The sequence below is a fragment of the Strigops habroptila genome, chromosome 1 (assembly GCF_004027225.2).
Source record: "Strigops habroptila isolate Jane chromosome 1, bStrHab1.2.pri, whole genome shotgun sequence".
Lineage (NCBI taxonomy): Eukaryota > Metazoa > Chordata > Aves > Psittaciformes > Psittacidae > Strigops > Strigops habroptila.
The window spans coordinates 2,011,298-2,025,721 of record NC_044277.2 but is presented as its reverse complement, the minus strand read 5'-3'; the positions used below and the strand labels follow the sequence as shown (position 1 = coordinate 2,025,721).

General features: G+C 45.8%; 1 protein-coding gene across 1 annotated transcript; it reads right to left on the bottom strand.

Annotated features, from left to right (window-relative positions):
• Positions 1-8,263: 8,263 nt before the first annotated feature.
• Positions 8,264-14,424, bottom strand: ARC (activity regulated cytoskeleton associated protein). Its single transcript, XM_030507057.1, has 3 exons — positions 11,101-14,424; positions 10,417-10,585; positions 8,264-10,038 (listed from the first exon to the last, which is right to left on the bottom strand). The coding sequence occupies exon 1, from the start codon at positions 13,891-13,893 to the stop codon at positions 12,679-12,681; it is 1,215 nt and encodes a 404-aa protein (XP_030362917.1). The 5' UTR covers positions 13,894-14,424; the 3' UTR covers positions 8,264-10,038; positions 10,417-10,585; positions 11,101-12,678.

Here is a 14,424-nt window from a genome sequence, read left to right as displayed (position 1 = left end):
CTTACTTTACACCATTGAAAAGATGCTGGCTTGACAGCTTTGTAGTCTGTGATCACATCTTGATTTCAGCAATCAGGTAAAACTGCAGACAAACGGCCAGCCTGCATTCTGTGAGAGAAAAGGTTGAATAGGAAGGAAATCAAAAGTGCTTCATTTCTTCTGCAAACCAGCATTGCAAGAGACTCCAGATTAAGCAATGACTTCATGAGCTGTGGGGAGCTTCTGAAGAATCTTCCACAAAAGCACAAAGAGGTCATCACCTAAAGCCATGACTGTGCAGGAAAGGTCAGACAATTTGATTTTCCTCTGTACCCTGAATGCATTGAACTGTTTGGGATGAATTAGGCCCATTGAGTGAAGCCACTTCATTCATGGATTGTAAATGGGCTTGACGTCTGGTCTCCTGACCCCCAGTGTGATGATGGGTTTGGGCATTAGGCACTACATATGTCCAGTTCCTGAAGAGACATCTCTGGGTAAAATGAGTAAAGAATAATAGTACCAAGCAAACTCTTCCTGTTTATTTTATTGCTTCCAGACCACCCTATGTTTTTAGCCAGCATAGATCCACTGTTTTGCTGCGGAGGTTGTCAGACAGTGATTTCTGATGATACAGGTGACAAATATCCTAGTTTTCTTGTGAGTGATTCCAGGAGAAAACAGCTGTACCAATGTCCTCCTGTTTTGCAGAGACCCCTAGTAGTCTCGTCTAGGGCTATCCAGCTTGGTCTAGGAGATAACAGAAAACAGGGATGTTGAAAGGGCCCAGTCTCTTTATCTAGTCTGATTTAAGGTCAAAGAAACAAAAAAAATAGTGAAAATTCTCAGGAAAAATATGAATTTTGCATGATCTTGATAGATTATACATGGCATAGTCTAAAATATGATATTTATACCAGCTGTTCAAATCTCCCGTATGAAAAGCCTATAGGAAGCAACATTTCCTGGATTTCTATGGCACTTTTCTGCAATTCCAGGTGCTTGGGTTGTACATCATGTCATGTTGAATCAGTCTGTGTGCACCTGCTGATCTAAGGTTGAATCTCTATTTCATTTTTGATGAGTGTGATGCAGACGATACCCAGTACAAAACATAATCTGGGAAGATTTGAGAGATCTTATCACGGAGAGGCACCCACGGGTCTGACCTTCAGTGGAAAAGAGAAAAGGAAGGTGCCTACTGTCTCAGTATTATAGTGGGGTTCTCAGGAGGGTGACCATTGTGTCATAGGCTCATAGAATGGTTTGTGTTGGAAAGGACCTTAAGATCATCCAGCTCCAACCCCCTGTCATGATCAGGGATGCCTCACACTAGATCATGTCACACAAGGCTTTGTCCAGCCTGGTCTTGAGCACTGCCAGGGATGGAGCATTTACCACTTCTTTGGGCACCCTGTGCCAGCGCCTCATCACCCTCACAGTCAAGAACTTCTTCCTTATATCTAACCTGAACTTCCCTTGTTTCAGTTTGAAGCCATCACCCCTTGTCCTATCGCTACAGTCCCTGATGAAGAGTCCCTCTCCAGCACCCTTGCAGCCCTCTTCAGACACTGGAAGCTGCTCTGAGGTCTCCACGCAGCTTCTCTTCTCCAGCCTCAACAGCCCCAATGTTCCCAGCCTGCCTTCATACGGGAGGTGCTCCAGCCCCTGATCATCCTCGTGGCCTCCTCCGGACTTGCTCCAACAGCTCCATGTCCTTCTTATGTTGAGGACCCCAGAACTGCCAGAGGGCGGAATTTGCTGCCGTAGGTTTTAAAAAGATATTGACTGGACTTGGATTCCTGTTTTTCCAGCAGTTTCTGGACAGATTTCCAGCTTTCTGGTCCCCTCAGCACTCTCTTTGACATAGAAGGAAGAAGAAACCATCTATGTAGGAAGACTTACAGTGTCCCTCTTGTCCCACAGAAGAAGGTTTCAATGTTTCCATTGTATAACTTCTTGGGGTGCCTGTGCCTCCCCATGGGACTATCACTTTGGATGGACTGTCTTGGGTGGACTGAATGCCACTGCTTGTGACTGACACCCATGGTCCATGGAGCTGGAGGCATCTGCCTGTAATTGCCATGGTACCTATCAACCTGAGCAGGACTATGGGATATGACCAGCCTCAGAAACCATGCCCTCCTGCTTGGTCTGAGAGGCAGAGAAGTGTCAAGACCCATTGGACCTTTTGCCTACATGGAGATGTACAGGCAAGCTTATGGCTTTGACTTTTATGGTGGACAGCATAGGCCGGCCTAAACACTTGGTGAGTACAAACCTAATAAGGCATGAACTCAGTCAAGCTTAACTCATTTCCAGACATGCCTGTTAAATCAAGCCAAAGGGAAGCGAGCCACACTGCATCAAGATCACCTTAGTTCTGAAGTAGATTGAAGATAGAGGTCACAAAGTCTTCCAAGTAATTTCCTGCACAGCCATACCTTGACTCAGCTTGGATTTGTTTTTCTGAAAGGCCTCAGAGATGAGGGTCTTTGGAACAGGGTCCATTTTCTGTTTGATTGCAAGGAGATTTAGGAACATTAAATGGCCATGACAAACAAATGATAGTGATTGCAGAGGAAACTGATAGCTGAGCAGTGAAAGCATGTTGTCTGCATGTTTAAAAAGAGTAGTCACAGGTATACAGTGGTTAGGTATTACTTCAGACTTGTGTCACATTATTCTCTAACCAGAAAGATAATTATTTACTTGGAAAATTTAACCAGCTACCGTGTCAGGTAGATGTGTCAGTATCTATCAGGTCCTTTGGGTACCTTTGGCTTCTTTTATAGGGGTACTGTAGCCGTACAAGCCCCAAAAGCTACCTAGGCACAGGGGTGTCATAGAATCATAGAATCAAAGAACCATAGAATCGTAGAATGGTTTGGGTTGGAAAGGACCTTAAGATCATCCAGTTCCAAATCCCTGCCATGGGCAGGGACACCTCACTCTAGACCATGTCACCCAAGGCTCTGTCCAACTTGGCCTTGAACACTGCCAGGGATGCAGCATTTACCACTTCTTTTGATAACCTGTTCCAGGGCCTTCCAGTCCTTGGGGTGAATTTGTCTCTCTTTTCCTAGTAGAGCATTGAAGGTCAGGGCCAGGTCTGGAAACTACTTTTTTAGCTTAGGCACTGACTGCAAGTGAGCCAGTTTTTCTCCACAGTTTGGGTACCATCAGGTTGCTGAGAGGCCTGCTGAGCTATGGGGACCAAGTCAGAAGGATGACAACCATGGGTTGAAATAAGCCCAGCTGCCTACATAATCGGGGGTTGGGTGACCCCAGGATTTCCTCTCCTGCCCTGGGTATCATTGGTACATTAAGTCCCTCTCAGGACTTCCTCAACTAGAAGAGTGTTAAAGGAACCCCTGTACTATCTAGAAAGCCTGTTTTGGTATTGCCCTTCTTCACCAGGTTTCCAGGATAAGTTACTCCACATGGCATGAAAAAATTCCTACAGTGCTTGTAAGTCTCTAAAGATAATCTTCAGGCAAGACATGGGTAATTGGTGAAGAAGTGCTTTGCTTGGTCTTTACTACGCCTGCCTTCATTGAGGGCTCTTTCAGTTGTGGATACCCCATCCCCAGAAGTGTTGGATAGGGCTTTGGGCAACTTGGTTTAGTGGACAGTGTCCCTGCCCATGGCACTGGGATTGGAACTAGATCATCTCTAAGGTCCCTTCCAACCCAAACCATTTTATATTCTATGACTTACACTATCGTCATCTTGCCCTTAACCATGGTTGTGATGCAGGGACCAAACACAGGCAGCTGGAGGAGGGGCTAGGTGAGTGCACAGGATGGGTAGGACATAGCTGACATCCTGAGCCAGTGGGAGATGACAATACAAACCACAATAGCTGTTGGTCTGCATCTGTCTCCACAGCACAACACGCTCACCTTTGCCATCCAGAGCCTCTTGGCAATTCCCATTGTTTTTGTTCCCTTTGTTTCTACTTTGAGATGAAGCAAGCCCAGCTGGACCCTGAGGCAGGCTATCTGAACATCAACGTAGACTATATTAAGTACTGAACTGATATCACTGCCTAAACTGAGGACAGCCTTTAAGGTAACAACTTTAAGTTTGGCTTCTGCTGGTGTTAAAACTGGCAGTGAATTTGGGCCCTCCAGTGAGTGCATTTGTAACGTTTCAAGTGTGTGACGTAGGCTCTGTAATCCTGGTTACAAAGATAGATTATTCTTTGACCCTGTTGGGAAAATAACTTCATTTTGGGTAAGGAAATGCACCATTCCAATGACACACAGAGAATTCTGCGTCACTGAAACGTGCATCAGAGTAGCATAGAAGGCATATCTCTTGCAACAAGGGAAATAATGGTTTCTTTAGTTGAATAATCAAATCAGGTGACGCCAAAACATGGCAAGTCAAACCAGAAGATAAACTCTCCTGATATCTAAATTGGTTAAATTGAAGATGAATAAAGAGATTTTTTCTTACACCAACTGAACGCATACCCCTTAGTCCTCAAACAGTTCATTCCATTTCTGTTTTGAATTTTCTAACCTTTCTCTTTTTCCCTCTTTCTTTTGTGTTTTTTTCAAGTTGAAATCAGTTTTTAAGTGATTCTTTTTAGAAATAAAAAGTCAAAAAAGTTCATTTTGAAAATGTCAAAATTCTATTCCTTCAGAAAAAAAGAAACACTTTATGGCAGCAAGTGGGTCTGTAAGCTTCGGGATTAAATGAAATCTGATTTTCTAGGGACTTAGGGTTTGTGTTGCAGTTCTTTTATCTAATTTTGGCTAACCACAGTCAGTCTATGCCTGTGTAGGAGCAATGGAACAACTGTCAGCAACTGTTGAGCAACTCCATATCAGAAACATTAGGCTTTTAGTGACTTTGGGAGTCCCTGGTAACAAGTTAATAGGTTGAAAGTAAATAAACATGCAAGCGGAAAAGACTGTAAAGCACACTAACACTGCATGACCACACTAACATTCAGAAACAGGGCCCTTAAGGTTCCTAAATGTAGCCAAAAAAGCAGTGAAAATGGCTGCCCCTTCGATAATAGTCAGCTACATTTTTTGGTCACTTAAAACTGTTTTATAGAATCATAGAATGGTTTGGGTTGGAAAGGATCATCCAGTTCCAACCCCTTGCCGTGGGTAGGGATGCCTCACACTAGACCATGTCGCCCAAGACTCTGTCCTGGTGTTAAACATTGCCAGGGATGGAGCATTTAACACTTCTCTGGTTCCAGCGCCTCAGCACCCTCACAGTAAAGAATGTCTTCCTTATATCCAACCTGAACTCCCCCTGTTTCAGTTTGAACCCATCACCCCTTGTCCTATCGCTACAGTCCCCGATGAAGAGTCCTTCTCCAGCATCCTTGTAGGCCCTCTTCTGATACTGGAAGGCTTCTATGAGGTCACCATGCAGCTTCTCTTCTCCAGGCTGAACAGCCCCAATGTTCTCAACCTATCTTCTTATGGGAGAAGGATCTGCCTCTGACCATCCTCTTGACCTCCTCTGGTCTTAGTTGCTGAATTGAGCCAGATTTTTCACATAGTGACACTCCTTTTTTAAATGGTTAGATATTAGCACATCATAGGAGATCCATAAGGAGTACAAATTAGTATCAGTGAGAACAGGTCTAAGATAACATCCTGCTCCATCATCAGAGCTAGCACCCAGAGCTCACCAGAGCATCAGATTGACATGATAAGTGGAGCCATTATAAACGACTGTGTCAACAAGGGAAGTTTCACAGCCTCCCTAATTACACATTGCTTTGCTGGAAGAAGTGGCTCCAGGGGAGCAGTTAGGCTGTGCACAAACATATGCCTGCCTGAAAAGTCGATAAATGTGATTTACGTGATTGACCGGTGCAATCACTTTGATTAAAAAAGGAGATAAAGGAAAAAAAAAGGAGAAAAGAGATCAAATATTTCATATATTAATGAAATACTCCAAGAAGGTCCGTCTTAGCACTTCCTTTAAGCTGTCCTGAGGAAGCAAATTAAGGAGCTCATCAGTATAGTCACAATAAAGAGAGAAGGAAAGGAAAATATTATCAAGTAAGTGTGAGCTAATGATTCTTTTCTCAGTTCTGCAAGTTCTTGATCCTACAGGCCTTCTCCATCATTTATGCTTGTGAGTATCTCTGCATTTTGGATCATAGAATCATAGAATCACAGAATGGTTTGAGTTGGAAAGGACCTTAAGATAAGATAGTTCCAACCCCCTGCCATGGGCAGGGACACCTCTCACTAGAACATGTGCCCAAGTCTGTCCAGCCTGGCCTTGAGCACTGCCAGCGATGGAGCATTTACCACCTCTCTGGGAAACCTGTTCCAGTGCCTCACCACCCTCACAGTGAAGAACAACACACGGATGGTTCCCACTTTGCTTTTGGAAGGGGTTTCAACTAGGTTGAGCCAGTTAATCCATCGCTGGGCTATATCTATCCCAGGTTGCTCCATACCGGTAGAGTAATAAGTCATTTCTTCATTAAATGAAGGTGTAGACCCAATGACTTCATGGGATTTTCATCCAGAACTGTCAGAAAGAAGGCAAATTACAATTATCATATTCAAATCTGGAAGGTTTTAGAACAGAATTGGAAACCTTCTAAGTTTATCTGGCACAGTCACTAAGTTTATCTCAGTCACAGATGAGGCATTTCCCAGCCTCATTGACCTTTCCCATCTCCCTCAGCAGGGCATCCCCATCCTGTCCATCTTCTTCCACCATAACTTGGCCATCAAATCTCCTCACGTCTCAACACTGACCTCTCATCACCTCTTTTTTCCTTGCCCTCAGACCTCCTCCACTGAAGCAACCACTGATCTCGTACCACTACATGGGCCATGTGGAGGATGGATGATGACGAGGACAGACTTTTCTCATTATAGCCTCTTTTAATTTGAATTCCCACAGTGCTCAGTGGAGTTCTGCCCCCCTCTGCTGGAAGAGCTCAGCACCTCCAGCTGAGCAGCTTTGCTTTTCATTCTGCAAGGCATCAAGTTGGTCCTTGCCCGAGACCAATCCCTTTGGCCATGCCCATAGACCATGCAAAGTCGAACCCTACTGTCCTGTGCAGTTTGTTCTATAATGTCCCAAGGTGGGATGACACTGGCTACACCCCTGCTGCTGGTCTGTTCTCTCAGTGGTTGTTTTTTACCTCTTTACTGATAACAGTAGTTAAGGGCACAAAGGCAAAGTTCAGGTATGGACCCAAACTGCATCTTCAAAGTTTCTTTCTCACTCTTGATAAGAGTTTGTGGTTGAATGAGCTATAAAAAGCTGAAGACAAAAGGGTTAGCAGTTGTTCTTTAGGCATCTTTGGCCATCAGACCATGTTCTGTCTTCCCAACCTGAGCTCAAAAGGGATATCTGGAAGGTTCATTTGGCAGTGCTCGTTTAGTGTCTGTTGTGAAAGAAACGAGTCCCCTTGTTTCTCCAGTTGACCTACCCAAGTGCACATTAACAGTTGCATCACACCCTGGACTGATAGTCCTAACACCCTCCTTGTTGGAAAGAGACCAGGGAGAGAGCAGGGAATAGGGGTTAAATCCACTGAATGCAAAACCTTAGCAGAAGAGGAGGAATTTGTAGAGGCAGAGCAGAGTCCTCTATTCGCATGGACTGAATGTCTTTTGGGCCAGATCTTTGAGCCCAGCATACTGTAAAAGCACTAATTTCAATTTAAAATATCCTGCTATGTTCCTGATCTCCAGTCTCAGTGGCCCAGGAGTGTTTTATAGGTAACCAACCCAAGGAATAACCCTGCTGTATGGGAATGCATCAAGTAAAAAGAGCTACCCTGATAGTATCTCCCAGCTCTCTGTGCTGCTGAGTGCTGCTCTTCTGACTGCTGAAGTGTCTTTGGATATCAAATAGAGCTGATTCAGGCTTAGCAACTCTTTTACCTTGCCCTGACTTGTCTCTGCTCTTCCATGAATATTATCTCTCAAGCATGGATGGGAATGTGATTGCTCTCTGTTTCTCTTAGCTGTACCCAACAAGAGCTCTGCACAACCCACAGTCCAACACAGGACTGTTTCTCTCAGCCTCATGGGCTCTATTTGACTCAATCTGAGATGCTAAACAACCCCCTTAAAACACCTCCATATTTTCTATATCCAAACCCTCTTCTTCAAAGGCATGGTATGTCAATCATCTGTTTTTTCCTGAGAAGGAAGATTTCATAAGTCAAATAAGCCCAAGCAGCTGACAAGACCTGATCTTCAGAGGGCAATAGACACTTGAGTCTCCCATGACCCAAGGAAGAAAGACCAGAAAGCGAGGCACAAAGCAATTGAAGCAGATATTTCAAAGTTTTATTGTATAAATCTACAAAAGGTTTTGCTACAATAGCAAATAGAGAGTAGCACTATTCTATTGACAGGTTCTAGTGGCTTGGTGTGATCTTGTAACTCCAACATGACACATGAGGAATAAACTGCCTGATACAGTCAGATCTAGGGTGAGTGATGTCGGCTTACAAAGACCTTTTGGCTTCAACCCCTATAACCTGTAGCAATTCAATGCGTTTGCCTTTTGTACAAGGTTGTTTGAATTAATAATATCTCTAGTAAAAATAAAACCTCTAAAGTAGTTTTGTCAGAGTCAAATGTAAAATTGCCTAAGGAAAAGAAAGAGAAAAACTCAGTGGTTGAAATCCACTAAAATTGCACAGACACAACACATACACACTTCTTCATTCATGTGCCATTGCCCCAGGAAAATAAACTACCAGCCCTTCCTGGAGAGGCTGGTAATATAAACCAGGGTGCTACAAGTAAAGCTCCGACCTGCCAGGAGCAGTAATTGAAATAAAATCAGTCCAGGAGATTCAGTTCTGTACACTCCAAAAAGTCAGCTGAAAATGTATAAACCTCAGGACCAAATGACCAAGTAGCACAGACAGGATAATTCATTAAAAAGGCAGGAAAGTCTATGGAAAAAATAAAATGCCTATTGAGGCTGCCAAGTCCCTTGTAAAGGATTGTGGAAATGAAGCACCTCAAACATCATTTTGACCTTGAGATGATGCCTGTGAAGTTTGCCTTTACATGGTTTTACCTGATTTTCCAGTCCTGGACATTTTTGCTGAGCATTGTTGGAATGCACATCAGGTCCCATTGGCTTAATTCAAATGTGACAGAACACCACAGAATTTAGTGAGGTGGATTTGATTGCTCAACACACATACACCCGCACCGACACGCACGCACACATACCCGGGACAGTTGGCTCTGGAAGAGAGAGGAACCAACTGGACCTCTTCAGCTGAGATGCGAACCAAAACTGCCTTGTTCACTCATTCAAGCTCTTTCTTTTGCACACTTTTTTGCACTCCCTGGGTCTGGATGGAAATGGTCACGCCAAAGCCACCACAAGAACCCCAGTTCTTGCAGTAACTCTGGCCCATGCAGATCCAGGAAGCGCCTGCTGTCTCACAAGACTATAATTTCTGGCAAGACAGTTGTGCAGGCTCAAGCAGTTCAGACAAGCATCTGGAACTGCAGGATGCTTCTCCGAACCTCCAGAGCCCTTTGAGGTTTGAAACTAATACCCGCATGAAATGAAGCTACCCTCAACTCAGGAAAAATGAGTTACAGCATTAACAGCGTGGAGGGTTCGTAGCCTAAGTAGGGTCAGTCATTTGGCAAAGTTAATCAGGAAAGTTTTTTTTAGCTGATAATCTAGTGAAGATTTCATCAGGTGAGTCGCAGTGGCCCCAAATTGCAGAGGTATGGTATCATCTCAACAGACAGTCAGCACAAGACCAGCATTCTTGCTGTCCACAAAGCTCAGACTTGGTTCTTCTGTTCTCCCTCTTGGTTTCTCTTTTCATGCTCAGGGCTTTCTTGCTTGGAGTACCTGGACCAGCTCAGACTTTTCTTCGTCCTGCTGGAAGTGGCTTCCGCCTTTCATTCTGGCTCTCAGCACCTTGAACTGCATTGTGCTGCATGAGAGGCTCTTTGGTGAGTGATTTGCCCTCTGTCATCCTGCAGCACTCGCTTCTCCCCTGGGAAAGCAGGACTCTTGAACACAGAGAAGGAAATGCAGCAACAGCAGCAGGGATCTCTGTAAAAGAAAATACAGTGCAATAGCTCCAGTTAGATATCTAAATTGGAGAACACAAGGGATTTCTTAGGACATGGGGTTAAATTCAGCTATGCCCCTTGGGAGTTTGCGCCCTGGAGGTCCCACTCATTGGCATCTAAGCATTTGCCAGTGGTCCATCAGAAAGAAACGCATGATGTGCACTGTCCCCAGAGCATTAATCATTGGGGCTGGTGCTTGGGTTCCTACATCAAGAAACTGAAATCACACCTAGCTGGTGGTGCCAGGTTCTTGAAACCACTGGGGCTGAGGTCTCAAGACCTGGGCTATTCAATATTTCATGTCAGGGCACTGGGGAGGCTAAGAAAGACCCACAAGGGTAAGATGGGAGGTAATTACCTGTGCCGGTCTTTCCTTCAGACAGTGGATCCAGCAGTTGGTGGCTGGGAATCCTGACAGCAGTTCTGACGTTGAATCCTTGGTTTTGAAGCTTTTTCTCTTTGGCTTATTTTCCAAATCCTGAGCACTGTGAAGTGATTCCTTCTCAGAGGAGGATCTGAGTGAGTCACTGCAACCAAGAGAAGATGATGTTTGTAATGAGCGGCCAGCTCATACTCAGCAATGACACCCACTCCCCCATCGCTCATCCCAGGTCATTGGTGAGAAATCTCCCTTCTCTCTGCAAACACAGCCACAGCTAACTAACTCTGAATAAGCAAGAGAAGATTCCCTCACTATTCCTGAGACATACTCATATCTAGCAAGGGTGCAGAGCAAACATGCGTCTCCTTTGGGCTGTGCATGGACCATGGGGCAAGTCCTTGGGCTGGGCTAATGAAACTTCCCATTTCCTCCCCATATTAATCAGAAAGGGCAAGATACTGTCCTATTTGGAAACTTTTCCCACTCACTTTCCTTTATTTCCCTTTTGCTGGCTCTCCCTTCCCCTTTCTTGCAAACCTAATCTGTTACAATGCTCCATGTCCCATTTCAGATATTGTTTTATCCCATTGCTAGGTTTCTACTGAAGGGCCATGGCTAATTTAGGTCTGAGGAGTGCAGAATGTCAGAGAGTTGCCTTACCTTCAGCCTCTTGGAAGGAGGCACACCAAAAGGCCTTCCAAGCCATCAGTGCCACACGTCACTGCTGCAGTAGTGCCAGGAGCATCCCAAGGGCATTCCTGTTGCTGCATCCCTGCTGGTTGTCTGACAGAGGTGTTGTTTATTTGGTCTGGTGGTGAATGCAGATGATGCTTGAGATGTGTCCAGCCTCAAGAAGCTTTGAAGAGCCAGGCTTCCTGAATGTCTTACAGAAGTGTCACCTCAAAGTCCTATCATCAGATGCTGGCCAAAGCAAGGTGAATGCTGAGCATTACTGTCTCAACATGAAAAATGTCAGAGAGTCCAAGTCCGTCTTCATCCACAGTAAGATGCTGTAGAAAGTTCTTTGTGAACAAACAAGGCTCTGTCCTCAAGTGCTCCAGGACAAGGGTGTCAGGCTTTGCAAGAGCATTTTGTATCTGTCTGTGTGAGCAGAAACTCCTCCTTGTGATGCACAAGCTGAAACTGTGCTGGGACACAAAGCTCCTCTCTTCATTTCTTTTTGCTTTTACATGGCAAAAGCTCCTGTTATCTCCACACATCAGCATGGATTTGATTTGCTGCTCTGGGAATATTTTGCTCTGGATTTAGGTTGTGTTTGTTTCTTTAATTCAAAGTATAAGGATTTATTTCCTTTACTTCCCCCCACCCTCTTAAAATAGCTCTGGTGCCTCCTCTGTCCACCTTGACACCCTCTCTTCTCTGAAAGGAAATAGACTTCCCTTTTAATAAATGAGCTCAGAATTAAATCTGAAACTCTGTTTCCTGCTGAATGCACAGAATAATGTGCAGAGAAAGGATGAGATTTTCCTCTGCACTGCAGTGGCCTTGATTGGAGTGAGCCGAAACTAAGACAAGAAATAAACCAGTAAAAGCCTCTTGAGGGGAAAAACATTAAAGCAGGTATTAGGTGCAGGGAAATGAAAAAAAAAAACCCACTAAAAATGATCCAGATCCTCAGAGTTTTCAGTTCCTGAAGTCATAGGAATTCCTCTAAAAATACATATATATATTTAAAACAATATTTAATCCTTTGGAGCAATAAAAGCAGGAGATTGCCAAGCTAACAGAAGCCCAGTGGTAAATCAGAAAAGGACAGGGTTCAAAAGGAAGATGTCTCTTCAGGGCAGGGACACCTCTTCAGTAGAGGGAGGAGAGAAGGAGAAGGAAAGATCCAGATGGGTAGGAACCCTCAGCCAATTGCTGCACTCATATGAAGTCCTTGCAAGCTGCCCGTGCTAAGCAGCTGCTTCTGAAGTTAGGAATTGTCTTTAGTTTCTTGTCAGGGATCCCATAAAATTGTCTGTTCCCCACAGTGGTGCAAGCAGTATCTCCAGCACCACCGTACTGCATGGCTCAGGTGAGGTGGGCAACCACATCCTAAGGTACCCCATCACCTCCCTCCCCCCACAAGCAAAGTTAATTGCTCTGCTATGGGCTGTTGGACTGAGCACACCTCATGTCTCGTCTCAGCCAGAACCTCTCCCCAAGGAGAAGCTTCCTAAATACGCCCCTTTCTCCCTTTCATGTAACCCAGACCGCTGCCTCCCATGGACTAGCTCATATGACAGTAGCTGGTGGGCTAGGGGGCTCAGGTTGAGTCCCATTGCTCGGCACGGGACTGGCAGTGGTTGAGGGAGGCACTGTCTCCACAGAATCTCCTGCTTGAATCTCAGGGGTCCTCTGTGGGCTGGGCTCCTCAGAGTGGTCCATGCTGCCTTGGACTTCCTTCCCTCTCTGGATCAGCTGCTCTAAGGTCTTGGGCAAGGGGTAACTCAAGAAGCGCTTTAGTTTGGGCTGGAGGGTGCCTACCACATACTGGATAATTTCCTCCTCATCTGCATCTACATAGAGGGTCTGGTACAAGTCTCTCTTGCGCCAAAGGAACTGATCCAGGGGTTCCCCCTCTTTCTGTGGCAAATCCAGCTCCCTTTTGATAGCATCCCTAGTCAGAGTCCCCTCGCTGTACTGCAGGAACTCCTTCTTGAACTCGACCCAGTTCTTGACGGAGTCCTGCTTGTATTCCCACCACTTTTTAGCTGGGCCGTTCATGTGGTTTTGGATCTGAGACAGCCAATACTCCTCTGTTCCACCCACCTGCTTTAAATATTCCTCCAAGTGGCTCAAGAACTCCCGGGGATCCTCAAAGACCTGAGTCTCCACTGGGGAGGTTGGAGCATCCTCCGACACAGAGACCCACTGGTAGGAATCATGGGCCTGGGGGATGCTGGGCACCTCCCCGGGTGGAGGGGTCAGGGCATACATTTGGCTCATATCAAGGGCATAGTCATAAATCTCACCCTCACTCGGCCTTATCTCTGGGCCTCCCACCCCAACGGACACAGTCTGCTTGCCATGCTCCCCAGGGCAATATTTGCCTCCCATGGACTCCAGACGGTCCGCCCACTTCTCCAGACGGAAAAAGACCTCCTTCCAAACATTCATCTCTCTCTTGACCCACCTCTCCAGATGAGCAATGGTTTCCTGACATCTGGCCAGGCAGGCCTTGATGGACTTCTTCCACCTTTGGTTATCAGTTGGGACGTGGTCCTCTAAGTTACTCTCTAACTTCCCCACTGACTTCTGCAAGCCTTTCAGCTCGCGCTCCACCTGCTTGGAGACCTCAGTCAGGAGGTGCCGGTGGGTCCTCCTGACATGCTCCAGCATTTCTGCCCTGCACTTCCCTATCTGCAGGATCACATTGGGCTTGTTGGCAACTCCACGGTGCCCCTGGAAGGAGTGGATGCCAGCGTTGGTGACATTATCCAGCTGCATGGCTCCGACCGTGCGAGTGTCAAACACAGAAAGAACTGTGTTGTAAAGCCCTGGCACTAGAGCTGGCTCTCAAAAAACCCCCACCACAACACTTCCTGAAAGACACACAGAGACTTCTAAACCCCCCTCAAAAGACTTTTCAACACAAACACAACCAAATCAGATATCACCGCAGAGCGAGCTGTTTGGTCCCCGGGGATCCCAGAAAGAGTTGTAGGCAAATTTCTCCCGGTGCCCAGTTGCAAACGCTGGTCTCACGTGCTCAGGGTGTCCCAGGGAGAGCCAGGATCCTCCAGGAACAAGGAGAGAGGAGTTGGCTGAATGTTGCCTGCTACCTGCTTGTCCGGAGTTGAACGGCTGTAGAGTCCCCGCTGGAGAGAAACACAGAGAGATGCACACAGAAGCTGGAAGCTGCTGCAAAAATCCCGGTGCTTTCTCCTCTGGTAAACTTGGTGAGTCGAGAAATGCTTTCACTAGAGATGCAAAGAGCTGCTTCTCTTCCCTGGCTGAACTGCCACTAGTCCAGGCTCT